The sequence below is a fragment of the Microtus oregoni genome, unplaced genomic scaffold (assembly GCF_018167655.1).
Source record: "Microtus oregoni isolate MIOR12 unplaced genomic scaffold, Mior012 000087F_ref0000451, whole genome shotgun sequence".
Classification (NCBI taxonomy): domain Eukaryota; kingdom Metazoa; phylum Chordata; class Mammalia; order Rodentia; family Cricetidae; genus Microtus; species Microtus oregoni.
In genome coordinates, this window is record NW_024544554.1 from 2,820,534 (window position 1) to 2,846,903 (window position 26,370).

Here is a 26,370-nt window from a genome sequence, read left to right on the forward strand (position 1 = left end):
CTTGCCTCTTCCGTGTGCCATTTCCTTCTGGAAGTGGCCTCTTCGATGAGAGCAGGGGTTGTTGAGCCAATCCAAGTGCCACGTCGTCAGTCCGGCAGAGGTGGACGGAACCGGTGCTGATATTCCAGGCAGCATCGGATTTAATCAGTCACAGCGAATAGGAGGTAGCAGGCTAGTGTTGTGTTGGTTGGTTTAATGTACATATGATATGTACTAATACCTGGAGTGCAGGGCAGAACAATAGATTTGTGTGAGAGTCTTTGGGAATGGAAACTGGATACAACACGCACACACGCACGCATGCACACACACACGCACACAAGCACACGCATGCACACAAACATGCACACACATGTGCACACGCAGGCATGCACACACACGCACACAAGCACACAAGCACACGCATGCACACAAACATGCACACACACGCACACATACACGCACACAGGCACACACACATACACAAACATGCACACACACACACGCACACAAGCACACGCACGCACACAAACATGCACACACACGCACACACACACACAAGCACACGTACACACACAAATATGCACACACACGCGCACAAACATGCACGCACACACACACACACACACACACCTTTGTTTGATATGCCCACACATCTTTGTGTATAACATAAATAAAAAGTATTCCTGGTGCCTTACGTACAGTCTCATTTTTGCATAAAGCTGTGGAAATTCTTTTGATGGTTTCAGGAAACACTGAGTTAGCAAATGCTTCTGAGATTTGTTTCCATGGTTAGTCATAGCTCTGTCAGAGAGGATTTTTTTTTTTTTTGGTGGAGCAAATATACCAGATGTTTTTATTAAGATCTCAAAGTGAGCTCAACCTATGCTAGAAGTCATGGTTCTAATTCTACTCGCTTCAGTATGGGGAACAGTTCGTTTCTAAGGAGCCGGGGAAGTTCCCACCATATTCCCTGTGTCTTCTTTCTACCTTTGATGATGGAAGCCACCGTGATGACATGTTTCATGTTCTCCAATTCCCAGACGCTAAAATGACAAACTGTACTCGTAACTGAAGGACTCTTAGGTTAACGTTTCAGCTTGGATCGTTTTATCGGTATATATTATAGTTTGCAAACAGCGCGTTTTCAATTTTTGTCTGTTTTCTGAGTTGACCTGTACCTGCCTGGATGATGAAGTTGGGCCAGGACGTCGGAGCCGGCTGACAGGATTTCCTTGAGCTGTGTGGGGCAGTTGTAAGGGTGTGGCAGGTCTGGTCACCAGGGCAGGTTGGCCGCCTGATTACTGTCCCCTGCAGCCAGCTGCAGCAGTGTCTTTCCAGCTGCTTCTGTAAATAGCTTCCATCCAGCAGTCCCCCTGGGGCAGAGTTCCCGGTCAGCCACCTTGTTTTACTTGCTGGTTTGAGGTGGTTATTTTTGAAACCCTTCTCAAGTTGACTTCTCCCTTAGTCCCCAATCTCTCTTCTCTCCTCAGCCAAATTAGATGTAATGCGCGCTTTTTTTTTTTTTTTTTTTTTTTTTTTTTTTACACTGCACGAGTCTGAGAACTTGAGATTTGATTTAAACGTTAATTTATTTTGACAGAGTCGGGGCTTACAGTCTCCCGTGGACTGTCTCCTGGCTGCTACTCCAGCCCTAGAAATGGCAGGTACCTCCCATCTGCTCCAGCTCTGTTCTGAAATGCAACGTGACCCACCCCAGTGCAGGAACCATTCCTTGTTCTCTGCAGGTTCTGTCTAGGTGGTGCTGGGGACTCGTTATTCCAGGGGTGGTTGACATGAGACTAAAGCATGTTAGTAAAACAATTAGTTTCTTTTCTCTTGAGTGTTGAGTACTCACTCAATTCATATGTACTAGAGAAAGCTGTGATTCTTTCTTAGTTCCTTTTTTGGCTTTCTAGGAATTTCCTCCCTCCCTCCCTGCCTCCTTCCTATCTTCCCTCCCTTCCTCCTTCCTGTCTTCCTTCCCTCCCTCCTTCCTGTTTTCCTTCCCTCCCTCCCTTCTTCCTGTCCCCTCCCTCCCTTCTTCCTGTCCCCTCCCTCTGTCCCTCCCTTCCCTTCCTCCTTCCTTCCTTTCTTCCCCCCTTCCTTACTCTCCCCCTCCATCTCTCCCTCCCTCCCTTCCCATCTGTCTGTCCTTTCTGTGTCTCAGCATCATTTAAACTTGATTTCTGTGCTGGAAACACTTAGGACTGTCAGAGTGAGTTTATCTGAGGGGAAGGGTTGTACAATAAACACTCCACACCCTTTCCCTTGCGAAGACCTTCGCAGGGACTTTAGTCCTCTTGGCAGCACAGCTCTCCTCTGTGGATGGCACCCTACATCCTGGGTGTAGACTATGCTGCCGTTACAGGGTGCCTCTGTTTCCTCGGGGTAGCAATCCCTTCTAAGGTGAAGGAGAAGTGGTATTTGGGTCTAGTCAGTCATTGTGGGTCAACTTGGTTTGGCTGTTAGGATGGCTAGTCAGGATGAAAACTGAGAATATGGAGATTATCTTGGTTGGTTACATTAGCTAGGCAACCTCTGTTTACTTGTGGGCTGTACTCTTTGTGAAAAGGGTTCCCATGCTGGGATGAAACCTCTTCCCATAGCTATGGTGTCAGAGTAGCGATGGCATTCTTGTTTGTTTTTGAGACAGCCTCCCTGTATAGCTCTGGCTGTCCTGGAACTCGCTCTGTAGACCAGGCTGACCTCGAACTCACAGAGATCCCCCCTGCCTCTGCCTCTTGGGATCAAGGGCATGCACCACTCTGTGGGGCACGCTACAGGATTCTTTAACACCACATACAAAACACTTGCCAGAAATCACAGGAGATTGAGCTTCGATTTTTCTTCTCATTAAAAAAAAAACTTTTGTGTATGCGTGAGTGGCCTAATGAGAAAGTGCCATGGCGTGGAGATCAGGTAACAACCTTTTTGTCCTTAGATCCTGGGACTCAAACTCAGTGTCAGGCTTGTGGCAAATTCCTTTATCCAGCTGGCTTGCTGGCTCAATTTTCTCATGCAAATTTTTAAGATTAATATGTTTGGGGTGGGTACATACATGCCGTGGTATATGTGCACGGAAGGCAGAAGAGAAATTACAGATGTTGGTTCTCTCTTTCCACCGTGTGAGTTCCAGGCATTGGACTCAGGTCTGCAGGCTTGGTGACAAGTGCCCTTACCTGCTCAACCGTCGCCCTGGCTCCAGTCAGTTAGCTCCTATTATTAGCACGGAGTTAACGATGCTCTCTGTGGAGCTGTTGCGAGGACTAAGTCCATCACTGCATGCAGAGTTCTTTGGCATGGTGAGCAGGGTTACCGGCTTCATTTCCAACACAGTGTCTTAGGCTAATACATTGCCAGTTAGTCTGGGGAAGCCGAGGTATGACATCATCTTAGAGGAAGCAGGTTCAGGTATGGCCTAGGCTGCCTTTGCTCCGGAAGGGCTGGGGCGGGGTGGCTTGGAGTTTTGGAAAGGGGTTCTGCAGGAGTTGTGCCAATTTTGGTTGGTGATAGAGATGCCATCAGGGCCACAGTGACGGTGGCTCCCTGTTGGCACTCTCTGTGGATGGCCTCTGCCTGGGAGGATGGACTCGGAAGAAGGTTCGTTTGGCGGCAGGGAGGCATCATGGCAACGCCAGCTAGGTGGATCGTGGGGAGGGAGACGATGGCATTTTATGTAGCAGGTGGGGGGGGGTCATTTCTCCAGCCACACAGAACCCAGCCGAAAGAGTTTTGCGCATGGATTTGACACCTTCCCCTCTCTTCCAGCTGGAGACCATGGCCAAAATGGAGGTGAAGTCCTCACTCCTGGACAACATGATCGGCGTGGGAGACATGGTTCTTCTAGAACCGCTCAATGAGGAGACCTTCATCGGCAACCTCAAGAAGCGCTTCGACCACAACGAGATATATGTGAGTGTCTGTGCAGGCCCCCGTGGCTTTTAGGTCCCGGGTTTTGTGGCAGAGCTGGCTCTTACACCTCCCACCCTCCTTTCTCTTGTTCCTAAGCAGTCAGGTTTTCCTTTTCCGTCGTCCTCAGAGAATTCTGAGTGTTTGCTAGCTTGGCGTAGGCGTCCCACTGACAAGTCAAGTGTTTCCCAATGGTGTTTAACAGTCGGCTGTGTGCCAGGTACTGCACGTGAGTGCCACGTGTCAGTCCCCGCCTCAGAGGACATCAGTTCAGACAGTGTTGAGGCCCCGTTGGTGTCTTGAATGCCTCTGGAAGAGTCTAGAACTCTGATCACTTAGATGCTCTTCACCAAGACCCGGCAGTGAGCTCCCAGAGAAGACGCAGCCTTCCTGATCCTTGCCCGTAGAGACTGCAGGAGGGCACTGATCAGCACGTGTTCCCCGGAGACTGGAATTAGCATGGCCGCTCTAAGTATAATGGCAGGGACGGAATTGCAGCCATGTGAGCAGGGACGGAACTGCAGCCATGTGAGCAGGGACGGAACTGCAACCATGTGAGCACATCCACCGCTAGACAAGCGCAGGTTTTAAAGATCCCTTAAAAGGCACTTTGTAGCGGTTACTGGGCTACGTTCTCTAGATGGATTAAAACACGAGTTAAAAGATAGATCTATCTTCCGCCCTTGCATGCGTGGACATAAAGGTGTGGTGTGAATTCAACCAATGAAGTGGGGTATTGATTTTCTATTGGTTTTCTATGCCAGGGGCCGAGAGGCAAATAGTAGATTGGGCAAAGGTAGGATTGATAGATGTTTTTGCCTTGCTTCTGAGCTCTTTCCTTTAAGAAATGGGCTTCCGTGCATCCCAGTGAGCTGTATTATTGGGCTGTGCACCATTTTCTGTATCAGTGTGGGGGAGGAAATAGAGATAAATAAAAGGAGAGACGTAAAGGGGATAGCGAGAAAAAGCCTCGACTTTCGTCGAACAAACTAAAATTTGTATTGAGTCATGGGCTTCACCGTTTCTTCATACGGCCTTGTTTCCATGTGGTCGAAACTCCGAGTCCGTCTGGCCTTTGTCATAGAGAGAGCATCCCGTGGATGACAGACAGGAGTCTGTTTCTCGTAATTCTAGAAAGTCCATGAGGAAAGGGCCGGCAGATTCAGAGTCGAGCTTCCCTTCTGGTTGATAGCTGCTTCTGTGTCCTCCCGGGGGGAAGTGAGAGGCTCCATAGGGCCACGGAGTTTACTGCATTCTTGTGGACCTGTCCACCCCCCAGAGGCTCCACCTCCGAACCTCCTCAAGCCCTAAAACTGCAGCTCTGAGTGTGGCCCCAGGGCAAGTCTGAGCGATTAAGTTCTGCACGAAATGAGTCTTCGCACGGACGATGAACTTCTTGTGTTCCTTGATTGACAGTGTAGGAAGTTGGGGGAAGTTTTATAGTAATGGGAGCCTTCTGAGTCCTGCTTTTAGGATGCCACTTTGATAACGGGGATGTAGAATCCAAGGATTAGTTCCGGTTCAGAGTTTATTTACAATGGTGATCCCAATGGAAAGGAGAAGGCGTTGAGTGGGCTGCAGGGCAGGGGAACGGCATTCTTTAGCTTGGCCTCCCCTCTTCTCCCCTCCCCTCCCCTCCCCTCCCCTCTGGGTACAGTACCCGCTTTCAGGTGGGAAAGCTTGGCCGTTCCGCAGCTTTAAAGTGTGGTCTGATCGCAAGTGAATGATGGCCTTTAAGCCTCGGTCTCCGAGATGAAGATAGGAGGAATCAATTATATCCTAACTAATGTTGCTGGTCATTTTTCTTTTTGGCACCGAGCAGCACAATTCACTTTCCGATGAACTGAAGACAGGAGAGCCGGGCTTTATGTGCGTTTGAATACCTGGTTTGTTGTGGCCACTGAAAACCAAAACAATGCCCCTCTTAACCAAATGCCAAACGTTAACGTCCATGAGTCTTTAGTAGACAAAATATCTGGGTCTCAGCATAATTTTATTTCCTAAACTATTACTGGAATGCCCTTTCTGGTTATAAGACAGAAGTAGAAAATTGACTTTTGCTTGTAGATATTGACATTAGTTGATGTTTTCCACGGTGCTTGATGGCTATGCTACCTTCCACTGCAGCGTTAAACACGTCATAGCTGACAAAGCAGTTTCTGTTCTCAGTGGGAAGGAAGCAGGTTCTAGAGTAACACATGTAGCACGGTCCTGCTGTTTCAATGGGCCTGGATTGATGAGAAAGGCTTGCTAACTGAATGCCGTTGGTGGAGCCCTGTGGGCACAGGGGAGAAATACTGTCAGCTCTCTATGTTGTCCTGCTTAAGGTAAACATACATTGCTTTTGTAATAAAACAAAAAATACAAGAACTGCATGGTAGGTGCGGTCATGATTGCTGGCCTCGAATGGCCAACCCTAGGAGACCTATCTCTGGCTCTTATTTTGACAATATTCTTGCTTTCCTTTCCGACGTGGGTTCCTACAAAATGGTTTGACCTGCACGAAGCATCGCGTTGTTTTGTGTTACGTGTTGATTTTTCACTTGTTCTTTCTCAGAATAGATGTTGTATCCTCCTTTAGCTTTGCTCTGTTCCTCGGGCAACCATTTGGGGCGCTCCATCCTGTATGTGTGTTAACACTGGGTTGACAAGGTGGCTGGGACCAGAAAGCCGGCCTAGACTTACAAAGTCTCAGTGTGGCCGCAGTGTGGGCATCGTGTGGTATAGTCCTAGGTTAGGGGGCCTCTTGTTTTCCACCCTGCGGTTCCTCTCCCTTCCAGCCCTGCACCCCCATAGAAAAGGTCAGAGGGGTGTCTACCCGGACAGAGCTGTCTGAGAGGTGACGTGGCTCTGGCTGTGAGCTGCTAGAGTGATTGCAAACCCTAGCATTCTCTGGGTCATCAGTTAGTGGACTCCAGGGTGTGAGAGCACCGTCAGCAACTCCGCAAGCGTGGACGAGAGATGGATGCTCAGAAAGCCCTAAAGTCACCGAGCGGCTGTGTTGACAGTGCTGCCCTATAAGAGCTGTGCCCCGTGGGAGGCATTTGCCATGCGTGTTAGTTGCATGGGCACCCAGCAGTGTGCTTCCCGGACCGTGAACTTCTGATGGCAGATAAGGGTGAATAGGGTTTTTTTTTTTTTTTTTTGGAGCATCTGAGGCAGAATTAAGTCTAGTTATGCAGGGCTTTTCCCCAGCCTCGCTTCCGGAGTAGCTCAGGTTTCGTCTGTCAGCTGTGGGTTGATTTTGATGTAGCACACTCCTTGCAGTGCTCCAGTAGTATCCTCTGAAGAGTGTTAACGCTCTTGTTTAAGTACCAACATGCTCGTTCATGTCTGTGACCCCCCAGTAGCAACAGTGTTGGGGACGGGTCCAGCTGTGCTTCCCAGCGAGGGCTTTGGACTTGTGTGGTGGAGACAGGGGAGGAACAGGTAAGAGGAGATGAGGGAAGAATTGGATTGGCGGGGGTTCGAAGCATGCAGGGTCAGGGGCTGCTTGCTGTTATTCTCTCTTGGCAGAGTGCAGTTCAAGCTGGGACCAGCTGCAGGCCTTGCCTGTTAGTCTCCCAGGCTCAGTGTGGGGTCAGTGGCTGGGAAACGCTAGATGTGACATTCCCAAGCTCTGCTGTTCCTTCTGCCCTTTGTCAGCCCTTCCGGCCTCCCCACCCCCACCCCTGGCAAGCTTGCATGCAGCAGGGGCAGGTTTCACGTGGGCTTTATTGTGATGGAGGGAGAGGCAGACCTGAGGTCAGATGGTTCTGTTTTTAGGGTGGCTGGTCAGGACTGTGGTCCTGTCCAGGAAGAGGAAACCGGCAATTTAAGTAAGAACCAGGAGGGCAGATTGGGAAGGTAGAGAGCCAAGGTGTCTGTCTACTGACAGAAGTGTTTTGAGCATCCAACACTAAATTTAGTTTGTTTTCTGTCTGAATTGTCAGGTCTGCATAAACAGGTCTGAATTAGTCCAGTTTCAAGATCTCGTGTTAAACTAATTGCGCTTGTAGAAGTGAGAGCTTCGAAAATCTAGTACAAATTGTCTTCGCTTTTTGGGATGCGATCCCATGCTTTTGTACTGGATGCTTGGTTAGTTTACAGAAATACTGCAAAAAATTATACTGGCTTACGTTTGTATATCTTGAGATTTCCCAAGCACTTTTCATTTAGACACAGGACGGTTCATGTTGTGTGGCGCTAACATACTTGTGTGTGCCATAAATGATTTCTCTCCTTTTGTTACAAAAAAAAATGAGTTTCTCACCCTCATAGTGTATGTGCATCAGGAGTACTTCCTGTGTATGTGTGTGTATCAGGAGTGTTCACTGTTTGTGTGCATCATGGTGCTCTATGTGTGTGCATCAGGAGTGCTCCCTGTGTGTGCATCAGGAGTGCTCCCTGTGTGTGCATCAGGAGTGCTCCCTGTGTATCAGGAGTGCTCCCTATGTGCATCAGGAGTGCTCCCTGTGTGTGCATCAGGAGTGCTCCCTGTGTGTGCACCAGGAGTGCTCCCTGTGTGTGTATCAGGAGTGCTCCCTGTGTGTATCAGGAGTGCACTATGTGTATGCATCAGACATGCATATTGTGTGTGCATCAGGAGTGCTCCCTGTGTGTGCATCAGGAGTACTCCCTGTGTGTATCAGGAGTGCACTATGTGTATGCATCAGACATGCGTATTGTGTGTGTGCATCAGGAGTGCTTCCTGTGTGTGCATCATCAAGAGTGCTCCCTGTGTGTGCATCAGGAGTGCTTCCTGTGTGTGCATCATCAAGAGTGCTCCCTGTGTGTGCATCAGGAGTGCTCCCTGTGTGTGTCAGGAGTGCTCCCTGTGTGTGCATCAGGAGTGCTCTTTGTGCATCAGGAGTGCTTATTGTGTGCATAAGGACTGCTCCCTGTGTGTGTGCGTCAGGAATGCTCTCTGTGTGTGCATCAGGAGTGCTGCGCCCTTGTGTGTGAGTGGCTTAGCTCAGGGTATTTCCAGGCTGGACTGAATGAAAATCTGATATTTGGACCTTTGATTTGTTAGCAGAGCTCAGAGCGAGCACCAAAGTCCAGCTTCATGTTGTTTTTATTACCTAACTGTCCTTTTGGTTTTTGTAATTTCAACATACCTTTTTTTAAAAACCTGTAATTTTTTTTATAAAAGTCATATGCTTTTGAAAAACATTTCAAGCAGCATCGAGCCATGTAACATGAAAATGTAGTTATCTTGTGCCAGGTTTCCAGAAGCATTGGTTCAGAGTCTTGTAAACTGTTCATGTAAGGAAGGATACTGTTTCTCTCCTAGAGCTGGAAACATGCATTCTTTTTCCTCAGAGATCCCAGCCCTGATGAGGTTCGAGGGGGGCGGGATTAATCTTCAGTGCCCCTTCTCCTTCTGCCTAGACTAAACGGGGAAGGGAGGAGGAGGACCCCGAGCTGTTCTCAGGAGATGCTTGCACTGCTGTGTGTGGGAGTGGCTGGCTCCTAGAAAAGGCGGAGAGCAGATTGTGTGTGCGGTTGGGAGTTCAGAGTGGAGACCGGTCAGAAGGTTGGATAAAGCTGTGGCTGTCGGTGATAAGGCACAGGGGGTTGTTGTGTCTGATTTGCGAGGACAACCTGTCTCTTGCACATTTTATGAGGGCAGCCGGCTTTGATAATAATGTGTTGGTTCTTAACCTGTGCAAACTTTCATAAAACCTGCGTACCTGGCAAATCTCTCCCACGCTGCTGCGGTGTGTGTGTGTGTGTGTGTGTGTGTGTTATCTGCCAGTCTCAGGCAGTTATTTCAAGAGCAGGTATTCTTGAAATTTCTCTGTGATATTTATAAGCATTTAGCTCAAGTGTTGTGGTCACAGCCACACCTGGAGTTAGATTTGAGGCTATGAGACCATCAGAAGAAAAGGCCTCTGTTAGAAGCGGTTTGCTGGACACCCCGGAGCAAAGACCTAACCCGAGGCCTGGCCCTGCTACTTTTGTCCGTGAGACCCAGGGAAAGTCCGTAAACTCCTCGAAAACTTTAAGTCCTTTATGTTTTAGCTCAGACTTAGCGTCTGTTCCATGGTCCCACGGTGGGTATGAGATGGAGCTGGGGTTTATAGCTAGGAAATCTAATGCCAGAGTGTTCGTGTGCTAATGACCTTCGGTTGATTTTCCACGAACATCAAATGACCTCACTACTAGGAAAGCCTGTTTAGTGTGAAAAGTAGTTTCATGTGATACTGAAATTTGTAAACATTTTGGAATTCGGAGACCTCAAAGTGACCTAGGTGAAACACGGAAGTCACAATCTGTGTTTTATCCTTGTGTTGAGCGAGCACTCAGTGTACAACGACGTGAACTTATTGGACACAGGGCAGGTTCTCAGCCATAGGTTATCATGGCATTGTCCTCATAAGCCAAAGCAAAGAGAATCAACCAATTTGATAACCAAGTGGCTCCCCCCTCCGCGCCCCCGCAACCAAAAGCCAAAACCCAGAGCCGAGCCTAGAAGATCTTCAGGAAAGAACGTTCATCATATGAAGTGGAAAGCAAGTGATTGACAGCTCCTCATGGTCCTTATGAGCACCAAGTAGAGGAAGCCGCTTGGCTCTGGGCTCACGGGGCCCGTTCAGTTACACACCAATCTCCTCTTTCGTCTACAGGGCGGATGGATGTTAATGGTGATTCTAATCTTTAAAGAGAAGTTATTTTGTCTTTTGAACTTGACCCTAGAGTAGGTGGAAGGTAACACAGCGTGGCATCTTGGGAAAGATCTGGGCTTCGAGCAGACAGAACGAACTTTGGAATCGTAGTGACTCCCAGGAGCCAATATTAGGAATCGAGTCCTTTCATTGGTGAAGTGGATACTTTGGTGCTTATCTTCCTGAGTTCCTACTCTGGAGACTGCCATGAACTAGGAGTGGAGTATATTGTAGGTGGAGTGGCTGTGTCCAGAATTTGTTTTTTTTTTTTGTTTGTTTGTTTTGATTCCATTTTCTTTTGCTGTAACTGAATACTGTTTGTTTTTTCTTTTTTGATTAAGATGTTTTTGGCAAATGATTCTGGTGGCTGATGGTTCAGACAGCATGGTATTGTTGTCCTAGTGAGGGTTCCTGACTCTGTGACAAGGTGGAGAAAAGTGTGATGGCAAATTCAGAACTGATCCCTTGGTGGGACAGGGAGGAGGAGGAGCAGGACTGTAGGGCCTGGAGCTGATCCCATGGTGGAACAGGGAGGAGCAGGGAGGGATTACAGGGCCTGGAGCTGATCCCATGGTGGGACAGGGAGGAGCAGGGAGGGATTACAGGGCCTGGTGATGCTTTTTATAGCAACCCTCTCCAGGAAGTTACATCCTATGAGAGCTACATTAATCTCTTCAGAGGGTGGTGCCCCACCTCTTAATGGTGCCCCCCCCCGACTTGACTCTCAATCTGGGGTGAAGCTTCTAGCATGCAGATTTGGGGGACACACTCTTTCCCACTCTGTCTTTCCTACCTCGCTCTCGTTTTTGCCTTCATTGCACAGATTTCATTTTTGCTCTATTTCCGTTTCCAGGTAACCATCTCATGCTATTTTCAGGACTTGTGGCAAGCAGGGAGCCGAACAACTCAGGGTCACCCTGTACCCTAGTGAAGGGTTTTACTGGATCTGGAGAACAATATATATATATTTGGACAGTTCCTCCCTCCTTTCCCAGTTTGTCTCAGCGATGACATGGCAGCATTGCCTTGTCCTGCTAAATTAAAGGCAGCCTGGGGTGGTATTTTTAGCTGGTATTTAAGCTTGGCAGGGAATTCATGTATAGTTCTTTAATTTACGGTCTGAAATTGACTGACGGGTCAGGGCTGAAAGATTATAGTTGGTGGGGTAGGAATGTCTTAGGCTAGACCAGCAGGCCTAGATGTCATCTGCACCCACAGTTTGCTGGCCTCTTGGTGTATTTGTGGATGTCTGGTCTGAGGCCAGTGATTTAAGGCACCGGATAAAATAATCAACGGAGATGAGTTCTTTTTTCAGATTGAAAAATACTGGAAAAATAAAAACAACAAGCAAGATGTGGTGTGGTGATGTCATGAGGATTGTGTGTGTTATGCCCAGATCACCGAGTGTCGTTGTCGCCCCCCCCCCCAAAAAAAAACAACTAAGAGACCGAGTCCTGTATGTAAAAGCAGCAAAGAGCCTTTATTCTTACTCAAGTTTGGACTAGAACTCGGGACTCTCTGGATTCTCCCAGTGTCCAGCGTATTCATATTGGCACAATCGGAGAGCCCCAGCTCAGTTCTGGTTGGGTTTTTATAATAGCGGAGGCTAGGGTGAGGGATTTCTAAGATTCAGGACCTCTGATTGGCTAACATTTGTCTAGGGGTGTCCTGGTGAAAAGTGATGGGTGTGTGCTGACAGGGGATCCTATCTACAATGTTTGGGACGTTAGGAATTACCTTTGGATGGTCTGTTCCTGGGTGGTGCCTGGATGGTCTCAGTTTGTGGTCTTTCTTGGAACCAGGTACTGCCTTAGGGTAAACTGCTGAGACTCAGGCCTCTATTGACCTTGTCATGGCTGGGTCCTAGAGTGTGGGTCCTGAGGAAGTGGGTTTTGTGGTGGCGATGTCAAGAGGGATTGTGAGCACCCTGCAGAAGTAGACTTCGTGGGCCATGGCCATGCCACGAGGGATGTGAGCACCCTGAGGAAGCAGGCTTCGTGGCCATGGAGATGCCGTCTGGAATCGTGAGCACCCTGGTGAAGCAGGCTTCGTGGAAGCATTTGAAACTGACTGACAGATGTGGTAGATAAAGAAGCTATCACGGCGGCGAACTGGGCACATAACCGGTCTCTCGCGTCCTAATTTTCTTCTGGCTTTGTGACAGGTGTTTATGGGACTGTGGGCGTACTGGATGTGTGCAGGCCTTGATGTACGTGTACCACTTCGGCTACATCATTTCAGCCTGCGAATCCAAGTTCTATACTTGTAAAAATAGGGTATAATTTTGTGTGTGTGATACCTAATACATATAAGCAACACACACACACACACACACACAACCATGTTTCCAAGAGTGGCGCTGTTAATACATACACTAGATTGTGTTTTTGTACCAGAGAGGTATTGACATCTGTTCTTGACCTCACATTTAGAATTTTGACTTAACACCACTTTGCGCACTTTGAAATGGTGTAAGAAGCAACCAGAACATTTGCTAGACCTCAGTGTGTCTTCTAATAAAACCCCAGAGACAAAGGATCTCTTCAGGAGAATTGGGGAAGTCACACAGATGTCCATTTAATAGCAGGGTGACGCATGATAGTTTGTGTCTTGTGATCAAATTCCCAGAATCCAAGACCTAAGAGGAGAGTGGCGGCTTCCTCCTATGACCCGAGTTGCTCTTGTTCTGAGGATTCCAAGGACGTGCTCTGTGGTGTCATCTTAGCGTTCGCTTCCTTACGACTATCTCATGGGCTGTATGGTAACATGGCCATTTTGTGAACGTCTTCATGGTTTTGGCATTATAGGGCTGGGTGAATTTGGCTGAGGTCTAGGGGTTGGAGTCCTGGCTTGGCTGTTATACAGTGGCCAGCAGATTCCTAGTAGAGCCCTGTGGAATTTATACCACCATAACGGGTACTGTTTGTGGAATGTTTGCTGTGGGCTTAGTGCTTTGATACGTAATCTCACTTGGCACTCACATCTTCAAGGGGGAATTAGTAATGGTCTTCCTGTATATACACATGAGGAAACCAGGACAGGGAAAATGTAAAAATGTGCCTCGCTTTACACAAAACTGAAGACTTACCAGAAAACTTGGAGCTGCAGTTTACAGAACATTCCAAATGGATTTCAAATATAAGCAGCGGGAGATGTTGGAGGGGCTGAGCTGAGAGCATAGATGCTGCGGGTGTGGGTTCAAATGTGAGCACGTTCATCATCCAACCCCTTTACCACACAGCAGCTCTGACTTCAGAGATGCTCCTGCACTGCCTGCCTTGAAACTCAGGACTCTACAGTCTAGTTCCCTTCCCTCCTCCCTTCCCTCTTCCATCCTCCCTTCCCTCTCCATCCCCGCTTCCCCATCTCTTTTCCCTTCCCTCCCCATTCTTCCTTCCCTCTCCCATCCTCCCTTCCCATCCCTCCTCCCTTCCCTTGCCATCCTCCCTTCCCTCTCCATCCTCCCTTCCCTCTCCATCCTCCCTTTCCCACCCCTCCTCCTTGTGTTTTGCTGTGTAGCCCAGACTAACCTTGAACTCCAGTTCTTTATATAGTCCAGGCTTGCCTCACACTTGTGGTTTTCAATCTGCCTTAGGCCTTCCAAGGCTGGTATGTATGCTTGTGCCACAAGAGCAGTTAGCTCTGAACTACCGTTTTTCTGTCGAGAAGACTCAGTTTGTCTATGCAGTTCTGTGATGGGCTGAAGCCTCTTTAGAGTAAAAAACACCCCAGATAGTCAATAAGTTTTGTCTGTTAATTGACAGTTTCCTGACGGGTATCTCTGATGTTGAGATGATTATTATGATTAATCTTTTCTGTTGAGATAAAAATGTTTTTCTTGTAACCCGAAGACTGCCTTTCTTTCTAATCTGAAGTGGCTTCAGAAGCTGTCAGGGACAATGTAGGAACCCTCTGAGCCATGCTTCTTTCACCTCTGAAGCAGGAGTGGTTCAAAGCCAGGACTCAGGCAAAAGCAGTCCATCACAGAACAGTATAAACAAACTGATTTAATTGACTGTTGATAATGAGCAACACATTTATTAAGGGCCAATTTTATTTGAACATTATATTAAATATAAAATCCCCTCATTGTCTGTATCGAGATGAGTCTTCTATCTAGAAGACAACATTTGAAAGCTAACTGCTCTTGTGGTATAAGCCTAAATCCCAGCCTTAGAGGGTCTAAGGCAGATTGAAAACCATGAGTTTAAGGCAAGCCTGGACTACATAAAGAACTGGAGTTCAAGGCTAGCCTGGGCTATACAGCAGAAGGAAGGGAGAATGGAGAGGGAAGGGAGGATGGAAGAGGGAAGGGAGGATGGAGAGGGAAGGGAGGAGGGACGGGAAGGGAGCAGTGGTGGGGAAGGGAGGAGGGACGGGAAGGGAGGAGGGACGGGGAGGGAGGAGGGAAGGGAACTAGACTGTAGAGTCCTGAGTTTCAAGGCAGCTAGCACAGGAGCATCTCTGAAGTCAGAGCTGCTGTGTGGTAAAGGGGTTGGATGATGAACGTGCTCACATTTGAACCCACACCTGCAGCATCTATGCCCTCAGCTCAGCCTCTCCAACATCTCCCGCTGCTTATATCTGAAATCCATTTGGAATGTTCTGTAAGCTGCAGCTCCAAGTTTTCTGGTAAGTCTTCAGTTTTGTGTAAAGCGAGGCACATTTTTTAGCTTTTTCCAGTTTCCTCATGTGGATATACAGGGGGACGATTACTGATTCTCCCTTGAAGATGTGAGGATCAAATGAAATTATATATCCAAGCAGCAAGCCCACAACAGGCGCATGGGCGTTCTGTAAACAGCGTGTATTATGGTATTATCAATGCTACGTGGCCCTGCTGGAATCTTCTGACCTCTGTGTAACAGCCGAGTCAGGACCCCAGCCCCGAGACCTCCACTAAATCCATCCCTGCCTGTAGTGCCAGAGTTCCTGCGAGATCTCTTTAAAAGCTTGCCTCCCCAGGTCACTGAGATGGTCTCTGAGGAGTGAGCTTTGCCAGGGCTCTTCTGGGAACAGCACACGTGGCCTGTCGCAAACTCTGGCTACAGAGGCTCTTCTCCCGGACTCTGAACCACCGGAGTCTGCAGAGGGAGGGCTGACAGGGACTGTCCTCCCGGAAAACTTCAGTTTTCCTGCAGGCACAAGGGGAACCCTCAGGTTGTGTTTGCTATTTGCAAGGCATGTGGTGGAAGTGCCAGAAGCATTGAAAACACGCAGCTGGGGCTGGTTTTGACTCAGGAATGTTTGCACATTCAGTGACATTTAATGTCTGCCCTGGAGAAGTGGAAGCGAAGCCTGGTGATTGACAGGGGTCCAGCCTTCCCTCTGCCCCTCCCTCCCTCTCTGTCACTTTTCCTCTCCTCTTGTCCTTCACGACCTAGATGCTGAAGGCTGGTCGCACAGGGCTGTGACAGACAGGAGAGGAGCTTTTCATTGCCTCGTTGATAGGAGGTTGGCACCAATGGCGGATGGCGCTGCTGTTGGGAGGATGCCGACAATGAGCAGGGAGATGGAGGAAGCAGCTACTGGACAGTGAGCTTCTTTTGAGAGTTCGATGTTATAAGAAAAGGGCAGTGATAGCATTGAAGTTCAGATGTTCACTGGTGTAGATATGAGCTGCCCCATCGCTCCCGTGCCCCCTGAAGAGCTAAGCTTTATCCTGCATGAGTTTGGAAAGCCCAAACCCAGAGCTGAATGTCAGTCCCCCCTCTTCCCCCAGCCAATCAGCTGCTTCCAGGACTACTTTCTGTGTTTCCGAGGAAGGGGCTTGTGACTGAATATTTAATTATCCCTGCTGCTACCACGGGGATTTTGAAGCCTTGGCTTGTAGAACCTTGGAGGAAGGAGCCCGGCAGCATCAGGACAGCTGTCCTGGTTGAAGGCAAACCTTAGGGGTTCAAGGCTTAGGATGCAGACATGAAGTGGAGTGGGTGTAACCAGCCTGGCGGGGATGAGGTTTTTCTAGAGGGACGCAGGTGAGCTTTTGTTGGACCGTGAAAACAATTGTCCCCAAGAAATTGGAATTTCTTCAGGAGTCCCATGCTGGGAGGAGAAGGCTGAAGCTCGGTTTCAGAAGGAGGGAAGAACTTGTTTCCTGGAAGGAGACTTCACAGTGTCCTAAGAACTTGTCAGACAGCTCTGCAGGGGAGCTGGAAGCCCAAATAGTGGTGTGGGCTGGGCTGCTCCCTCACCTGGACCGTCTTCTATTAAATAATAAATGAAGACCCCCACAGAGGGACACTGGGTGTGTGTGTGAGAGTGTGTGTGCACGCATCCATGAGCGTGCATGCATCCGCGCGTGTGCGTGTATGGGTGCGTGTGCATGCGTGTGCACCAGTGAGTGGGTTTCCCACACTCTCTTCTCCCCCCCACCCCAAGTCCCTTTCCTCCTTTTCACTATTGCTTGCTGTTTAATTGGCCTCGCAGGGGTACAGGTCAGATCCCACTAAGTCTGTTAACGCGGGGAGCGCAGCAGCTCTAATGATAGCTTCGGTGAGTGCGTCTTGTCCTGCTTGGCCCCTTTTCTGGTTTATTCAGGGATACGGGAATGTCGATTATTGGTGTGCCATGGCAAACTGGTTTCAGAAATGGCTAAAGTGACAGTCTTCTTGGGTGACAGCTCTCTGGAGTAGAAATTTAGTCTGACTTCAGCTTTGTGTCCCTTCTGCTGGCCTCACCTTGGGGTGACTCCTGTAACTTCAAGTATCTGGTGGCCTCAGTGGGGTTAATGGTGTGCACTGGCTCACTCACATCCTATTTAATACTCAATATAGGGCAGAACACATTGTCCCTCCGCCCCACCCATACTTCTCTGTGGATGGTTCAAGCTCGTTATATCAAGAGCACAGGTATAGGCACGTACCAGTCCCGCGTGGTTTTCCAATCTCTCTACCTGGGTCGCATTTGCTAGTGTCTCATTGGTCCAAGTCCAGATTCAGAGACGTGGAAAATAAACGAACACACACACACACACACACACACACACATACACACACACCCGCCTTTGAAACACTCCGCTCATCCCATGGCAGGTGTGTGTACAGGTGAAAGACCGTTTTCTGGCCGTATTTGCAAGCAGCGCCCACAGTAGGGCAGGAAACCGAGGGGAGTGGGTATCCTTTAAGACTTTGTTCCCTGGCAACGCATGGCCTACAGGCTTACTAAAACAGTGGCCGCTGTATACAGTGACTTTGGTGTCGCACGTCAACCCGAGGATAACGGGCAGTAGCGTCCACTTTAGCCCTCACTGGAGCTATGGCAGGTCCTGTTCTTCCCGACGGTGACCCAGCTCGGCGCAGAAGCACAGCTTCTTCACCGTGCAGAAAAAGTTACGAATAAAAAGTAACGTGTGTGTGTGTCATTAGCGGGGGATTTTGATGGCGGAACCCAGGCAGCAGAATTTGTTCTCTCTGCAAGAATGCCACCGCGGCAGATGGTTATCACCGCTTAGCCATCGTGAAGAGCCAGCCCAGGGGTTGGTTTCTCTGCTAACAAAATCTGTACGCTTAAATTTTATTTTTATTTTGCCAAAGGATAAAGGCACAAGCACTTCCCGTTGCGAGGAGGGCTCATCATTTACTCAGCAAATACTAAAGCCGAGGCCAGAGGCCACGCTCTCACATCTGACGTAACTACGTGTTAGACAGGCAGGTTTTCGTTTTAAACCCCTCATTCGCCCGATCAGGAGAGCTCTTTCTCTTCCGTCTTCATGATGTCGAAACTAAGGAAAACCAGAGCTGCCAAGACGAGTTTACCTGCAAGCAGCCTTTGTCACCCATGGTGTTGTGCTAGGCCTGGCACAAAAGGGACCGAGCCAGTCTTCCCGGGGCTGCCAGCAACGGAAGGGTGAAGCCCAAAGGAAGAAGTTCTAGTTGGCAGCTAGGGGTTAGTTAATGTCTGTTGAAATACAACGTGGACCCCTTAGGACGTCCATTTAAATTGGCCATTCGGTGTCAATTCCGTATTAAATGCATGTTGTATCAGAAAGCACTTGTAAATGCTACTACCCAAGTGTATGGTAGCATGGAATTCTGTGACATATATATTTCCAAGGGCTAGCTAGCTGTGGACCTAATACTGAATTGCCTGTGGTCTATACTGCTCTAGATGGCAGGCTATAAAGAGGCCGTGCCCAAGGGAAGCCCTTACCCTCGGTGTGGGTGGGGCTGGGGAATTGGATGGCTGATGCTCCTGCTCACTTAGAAGGCTAAAGGTGAGCAAGGAGACACTAGCAGTAACTGCTTGCTTACAGTGAGCATCAGTGACGGGAACTTGGCCAGCGTGATGGGACTTTGGAGAACTCCTGTACAGAGTCAGTAAGTTATGTCAAGATTTATCTGAAAACTTATTTCCAGTCTACAAACTTGTGCTCTCCATGTATGAGCAAAACGAACATGCACTATTGGCCGCCTGTCTTCAGAGAGACACAGTGCTCTTGAAGTGTGTAAAATCCTGGTGAGGGATGCAAGCGCATCACGCTGAAGTTTGAGGTGTTTGGATGTGTCCCGTTTGCTGTTAGCCTATTACTGTCTTCTTCTTCTGTTTTACAGACATACATTGGAAGTGTGGTTATATCCGTGAACCCCTACCGGTCCTTGCCCATTTATTCGCCTGAGAAAGTGGAGGATTACAGAAACAGAAACTTCTACGAGCTGAGCCCTCACATGTGAGTACGGCCGGCAAAGGCAGCCCTTCCCCTCTAGTGCGTGATTGACACATGCGTGCAGCTGTCTCCTGGAATCAGAGGAAAGTGGTTTTGTTTTTAGTTGTGGTTTTTAGCTCACGGGAAAGAATGTAGAAATTTATAGTTAGTGCCTCAAAAAATAAGGCAGAATACTTAAGTGTAAAATATTTCTGCAGCGAAGACTGGGAGCAGCAGCTGCTGCTTAGTTTTGTGCACAAAACAGAGGTACACATTGTAAGACGCCCACAGCTTGGTGTAGTGGCGCATGCCTTTAACCCCAGTTAGTACTCAGGAGACAGAGGCAGGCAGATCTCTGTGAGTTTGAGGCCAGCCTGGGCTACAGATATAGTTCCAGGGCAGCCTGGGCTACAGCACTGCCACTGTCTGGCTTCCAAGGACATTGCTCTCCAGATGTGTGGAGCGGGCTGCCTTATTTTTCTTACTAAGTCTTTTTTTGTTTGTTTGATGGATCAACAACAGACTTGGATTACTAGATTTTTTTTTTAATTGCTCATGTAAAAATGTCTGAAAAAGCAAAAATAAATAAATTATAAGGCGAAATCGTAAGCAAAACTAAAACCTTCTTATCTCTCCGGTTACGTTCTACTCGCCTATACCAGAAAGGAGTCTGTGCGCTTTTTACCTTCTCAAGTCCGCTGCCGAGTTAAAAGGAAAAGAGAGAGAGATCCTGTTTGGGCCAAGTTGTGTAATGAGTCAAGAGCCCCAGGCTTCTCTGGTTTTTGCCTGAGCAGAAGCATTTCCTGTCCCTCCTTGTGGGTTTGTGAGTGCTTTACCAGAGTTCTTACTGTTTTCAGTTGCAGTAAGTAACTCGTGGTGACCTGCAGAGGGCCATTGGTAGGTACAACAGAGTACTCTTAGGTGATAAACCGTTGCGTGTGACGCTGCACTAGGACCCATGTCTGCAAAGATGCCCGGAGAACCGTCAAGGGCTGTGATTGTTGCTGTCATCACCGTTAGCTTTTAGCAGTCTCATCCTCTCATTTTAAACAAAGGCTTCATTGAAAACAACCCCAGTTTGCCGTGAGATGCGCATCCATGAAGATGCTTGTTCCGTGTTCACTGTCGGTAAGCAGAAATACCGATGTGAAAACATTTAGAAAACATCTCGGCCGAGGAAAAGATTGATCTGTCATTGGGATGCTGCGGCGGTGGCTGTATGGCTTTTGATTTTTTTTTTTAAAAGATTTATTTATTATGTATACAACATTCTGCCTCCATGTATGCCCGCACGCCAGAAGAGGGCGCCACATCTCATTACCGATGGTTGTGAGCCACCATGTGGTTGCTGGGAATTGAACTCCGGACCTTTGGAAGAGCAGCCAGTGCTCTTAACCGCTGAGCCATCTCTCCAGCCCCTGTATGGCTTTTAAAATGGTTAAGCTGGACTTCTGTGGTTCAGATGCTCATTGGTGTCTACATCCAGACATGGTTTGGGTGACTGAGCAATTGATGTTGTCCAAAGACAGTTTTGATTGCCACACGCACAGGTGGGAGGGCTCTGCTGGTCACTGGAGGACAGACACTGGCCACTGTCTGTCCTACAGCGGTGGCACACAACAGTCCCAGGTCCCTAGAACTGTCTGCGCACAGACAGTAGCACCAGGACAAGAAGCTCGGCACTGAAGCGGGAGAACCATAGCCAAAGCCTTAGTTGTACTTCGTTTGTGGTTAAATATCAGCTGCCCTTTCTGATTGGATGAAAAATGAGCTCTCATAATTAAGGATATATGTGGATATGTGTACATATTTATATCTAGTGAAATAATCTGTGTTTGTCTATCTCATTATCTACGTATATTTTGATTTTTTTCAGCGATTCAGCTCACAGGGACGTGTGGGGTTCTTTGGAACTAAATATTTAATTATATGAAAATAGTTACTAAAAATTGGGAAGTCGCCAGGCGGTGGTGGCGGCGCACATCTTCAATCCCAGCACATGGGAGGCAGCGGTTGGCGGATCTCTGTGAGTTCAAGGCCAACTTTTTCTACAAGAGCTAGTTCCAGGACAGGCTCCAAAGCTACAGACAAACCCTGTCTTAGAAAACCAACAAAACCAAAACAAAAGTACCGAGCCATCTATATTTTGACAATTTAGTAGATTTTGATTATCCTGTTTTTTTTTTTAGTTTTGCCAGTGGTCTAGTCTCACTGTGCCTTAAGAAAAATTAAAAATTGAAATTGCTTTTATAAAAATCATCCCTCTAGCTCCCTTGCAATGAAATATTGTATTTGATGCCTAGGTTAAGTCTTAGATCTTGAAGTCACGCTCAACGTATGGTGTTTGGAGTCAACGCCAGAGTCTTCCATGGACTTACTCAGAAAACATACTGGGAAAAGCCCGACTTGAGGAGCCTGGCTTCCCGAGGGCCTCTGGGCTGTGCTAACACCCACTGAAGTTTTAGCTCATGCTGCAATAAACGTGCGCTTGCAAATGGTTTTCATTCCTGCTTGAACTTCGTGCTGTGGACCGTAGCCCTTGGCTTTACTCTGAGTAAAGTAACAATTCTGAGTATGCCAGCTGGTGCGTGTTGAGAGTGACCGTTGCTGGCACTACCCTAAAAGGACTGTGGCTGCCATTAGCAATGACAGAGTAATAAGATGGGAGACATTTTGCCAACCACGTCTCTTGCCCGTTTCTACATACTTTCTCCTCCTCCTCCATGCTGGGACATTTTCCACTCCCTTGAGTGTGTGTATCTTCTTGCATTATTTCCTGACAGTTTTTGACAGTGGTCTTCAAACAGGCTTCGTCCTACAACCCAGGCCAGTATGCTCAGATCACAGTGTTGTGACACGGGGTGATAATATGACTTTGGATTTGGATGCACCTTAACTATAATTCTTTCAAGAATTTGGTTTGGGCCAGCCGGATGGCTTAGCAGCATCCTAGTACTCACAGTCCACATAAGGTAGAAGGGAAACCTGACTCCTTTGACCTCCACACACCTGCTCCGGCATGCATGCCCCCCCCATCATAAACACATATATCACCATAATAAAGTTAAAAGAGAAATGAAAGTAGCATTTAGAGCCGGAGCTCACTAATAGTCTACTAAAAGTGTTCTCTTACAATTCTTGTCTTTGAAAGTCTCTCAGATTTATCTTTTCTTTAAATTTCAGTCAGAATATTTACATTCACGTAAGTGTATGAGGTACAGGTAATGGAAATACATACGTAGGTAAAATAGGATGGTTTCCCACCTAAAGTCTCTCTGAAAAGAGTGTCTGCTGTACTGAGGGCGTGTTTGGCCCCTTCAACATTCATTCACCTCCCTGGCAGGGAAGAACCGTCCCCTTATGTTAAAGCCACACCTTTGAGCCTGGGGTCCTCGGGTGGCATCTTCAGGAAGGTGTGGTTCCTTTCTGATGTGCTCTTAAAATTCTTTGATAGTCAAGAGTTTTTCAAAGGCATCCCAAGGAGGACTTGGTCCATTTCAGACAGCTCAGGAGCTGGATTCCCCAGAGAACCACCTCAGATCTCGAACTTCAAACATGGGAAAGAGCGAGGAGGATGAGAAGAGGGAAAAAGGGTTGGACTTCTCGGCTCCTCCCAGCGCCCACAGGGATTTAGTTGCCAGACCCGACTGGACTTTTGTCCATAGCTGTTTGGTCTCGCTCCTGTTGATAACTGTTTATCAGCCACCGTCAGAAGCTCTGTTGTAATCAGGCTGTGTTGTCTTCTCTTGGGCAGCCTGTAGGAGCTCCTGCACATCCTTTGACTAGAGAGATTCTTTGGCCTGGTCTTCAAGGTTGTCTGTCTCCTCTAGCCTCAAATCCTGCTCATCCTCCTGGAACCGACCACTGAAGGCTGTTCCTACCTCCTCTCCATGTCTCTTACCTGTGCGTTCTGTAGATTGTTAAAACTGCTTTATGGGCAGATCCTGAGGGAGCCTGCCTCAGGATTGCCCACGGGACCTTACGGATTTCTTCCTTCCTCTCTGATTAATTGTGTCTAGTCTCATCTTTTTTTTTTCTTCTAGATTTGTTTATTTTTCTTTACACATTCATGTCTCATCTACATATGTGTGTGTATCATATGCATACCTGGTGCCTTTAGAGTTCAGAAGAGTGTGCTCGATCTCCCAGTACTGGATTTAGAGGTGGTTGTGAGCTGCCATGTGGCTGCTGGGACTTGAACCCAGGTCCTCTGAAGAGAAGACAGTGCTCTTCACGGCTGAGCCATCTCTCCTGCGCCCAGTGCCATCCTTTTAAATTAGAAACTTCTGTAAATTAGGACATTGATCCTGCTCGCCTCTGTAGCTCACACTGCCCTTTCTTTAAGCGCTGAATAACTAGGAAGGAAAAGCAATGTTAAATAATTTTTCCATTTCGCTGGATCTCACAATGGAGACATCATCAAAAACAAGTTCTTCATAACGTTATCGAGGGATTTATTCAGATGCCATGTGCTGTGATGGGGATTTTTCATTTTCACTACAATATAGGAGTATATATTTTATAGTGCCCTCTGACCCTAAGCTTCTCTAGCTGGTTCTTTTTGTTCATGCTGTCCATGGAGGGACCCCACCGCTAAAAGCCAGAGTGGCTCATGCTTCTGCCAGAAACTCTCTGATGGGCACAGCCCAGGATAGAGCAGAAACATCCTGTAGGGCACTTTTCTTTCCCGCCCTCCAGGTCCCAAATAACCAACATCGAGAGTTAATTATAAATGCTCAGCCAGTAGCTCAGGCTTCTTACTAGCCAACTCTTTAAAACCCATGCTTCTTATCTACCCTCTGCCATGCAGTGGTACCTTCTTTCAGCACGGCGTGTTTACATCCTGTCTCCTTGTTTCTCCCAGGACTTTTGTGACTCCGCCCTTCTTCCTCCCAGCATTCTTAGTCTGGTTCTCCTGCCTAACCTTATCCTGTCCAGTTATTGGCCAGTCTGCTTCTTTATTAAACCAATTAGCATGACACATCTTCACAGTGTACAAAGGGATAATTTCCACAGCGATGGCCTTCTTGAATTGGGATAAAGTGTGTGAATGATATTACAGTAAGTTTTGCCAGCACTATTTGAAGTCAGCTATCTTTCCCTTTTTGTAATGGAAACTTTGAAAATTTAGAAAGATGATTTAAGACTTTGAAGGCGTTCTTATTACTCTCATCTGAAAATGTGGAAGTTGGGGGAGTTTGCATGGGACTGATGTCAGCCGTACAGATACGTCTCTGGAACCTTTGACCCCCTTGTTTGCACTGAGCTGAGTGTTTAGGACTGCATGCCTGTCGAGTGACGTAGATGCCTGTGGGTCCCGAGCCCTCGGTTGGCCTGGTTTCCATTGCACTCCAGGTGAGCCAGGTGAATGTTATCTAGAACATTCTGATCCTATCTCAAGACTGTGGAAATGACGAAGTTGGACACTCAGAGCCTAGGTTAGGGATTCTCTGCAGGAGACCGGTAGACCCGGTGGTGTCTCTTTATAGTGAGAACTTGTGATGGTTGAATCAGGGGTGTGGCGACAGCTTTTCCTAAGGAGTGCATGTGTGTGTGTTTGTTGGGGAGGGGGCCTTGCTGAAGTCACTGGATTGCTCCTCTCATTTTTACTTTTAGAGCCATGGAAACTTTGGCTGTTCTGGTGCCTTCTAATAAACTGTATGCGGGGGAGACGTTTTTTCCTTTCCCGTCTCTCACACGGCCTACTTACCGTTTTAGAAATGTTCTTCATTCCCCGAGTCAATATTTAATAAGCACTTGCTGTGCTCCAGGCTTTCTTGTAGGTGTTGGGAGGCATCGGCCAGCAAAACAAAACTCTGATTTTCATTGGGGAGATAGCATTTTTGACCGAATGTACTCAGAGGCTGAGATCTTGCACATCAGCCTTTAGGAGGAGGGAAAGAGGAAGAAATAAGACCTCAGGGAAGGGAGAACCTGGTGGTTTCCAGTGGCAGTCTCACCACGGGGCTGGGGTCACAGTCTTTGGAACCCTGTAAAGCCAGAGATGGCCGGTTCTGGACAGAGGTGCTGTTTCCGTGGCCCACGTGCACACGCGCATAACTCGTGCGAGAAGGAAACAGAGCCAGAGCGTTCCACTTCAGACCCTTCGGATCAATATCTCGCCGTCACAGCCCCATTTTAAGATGGCAAAAACCCTCCTTTTACGTTTACACGGGACCGCTCTGACAGTCAGCAGAAGGCAGACACCATGTTTGCCGCCCATCTTTGAAGACACTTGTTTGGTTTTGAACAACCGAAGATTAGGAAAGTTTGCCTCAGAGGGATCTGTGCCTTTTTTTTTTTTTTTTTTTTTTTATGCGGTGCAGTGGCCCTGGGTCAAAAGTCAGCTGCTACCAGAGCTGTGACTACAGGTCTGTAACGAGGCGTGTCTCCTGGCCTGAGGCATTCTCTGCCTCAGAAAGTACTCTACAAGTCGGAACTCTTTCCTTGGAATCTCAAACCTTTCCTGGTGTCTGCGTCTTTCGAAGGCTACTTAGGTTTTAAAATTACAGTTATTTATTTTATTTTGGCGTGTGCATGGTAGCCAGAGAACACCTTGCAGGCAGGCAGGTCTCTCCTTCTACCATGTGGGTCCCAGGGGTTGAATTCAGGTCCTCAGGGTTGCTAAGCCGTCCTGCTGTCCTGCCTGCCTGGAGCTACTTTCAAAGCCGTCCCTCTTGAGCCTGTTCTTTGGGTAGAGGGAATCCCCAGCTGATTGCTACTCTTTCAGATTCTGAAGCTTCTTAAACAGAAATGGGAAAGTGAGCGGGATGCCAGCCAAATACGTTGGCATAAGAGTCGTAGTGATGCCAGAACCTGTTTGGCAGTAGAAACTGTTTCTAATACATCCAGGAAGTCTCAGACTCCTGATCCTAATTGTAGTTGTCTGTTAAAAAGTTGTATTGTTTCTTGTCAATGCTCATCTGGGATTTGGAAGATTTTATCTCAAGAAGGATGTTTGTAAAGCTGAGCATATATTCCAATGTTCACACCAGCCTAGAGGGCTCACAGCGATCCAATCAGTCTCAACGGAAAAGCTTAGTTCTCAGCCAAGCCTACCATTTCCTGCTGGTTTCTGATGGGCTTTGTGAAGTCCTTCAGTGGTCTGAGAAAAAGCCCTTTTGTTACCTGAGTGGCCATGGCCTCTGCCCCTGTCACCCAGGCCTTGCCTTAAGGGTGTGTGTT

The 26,370-nt window shown here is 47.9% G+C and overlaps 1 protein-coding gene across 4 annotated transcripts in view; it reads left to right on the forward strand.

The window, feature by feature from the left end:
* Window positions 1-26,370, forward strand: part of LOC121442183 (unconventional myosin-Ib) — a 152,099-nt gene that overhangs the window by 26,816 nt on the left and 98,913 nt on the right. For all 4 annotated transcript variants that reach the window (XM_041643615.1, XM_041643617.1, XM_041643619.1 and 1 more), the window contains exons 2-3: window positions 3,751-3,894; window positions 19,094-19,209. In XM_041643615.1, the coding sequence (XP_041499549.1) occupies window positions 3,760-3,894; window positions 19,094-19,209 (251 nt within the window). In that variant the 5' untranslated portion in view covers window positions 3,751-3,759. The remainder of the gene's footprint in view (window positions 1-3,750; window positions 3,895-19,093; window positions 19,210-26,370) is intronic.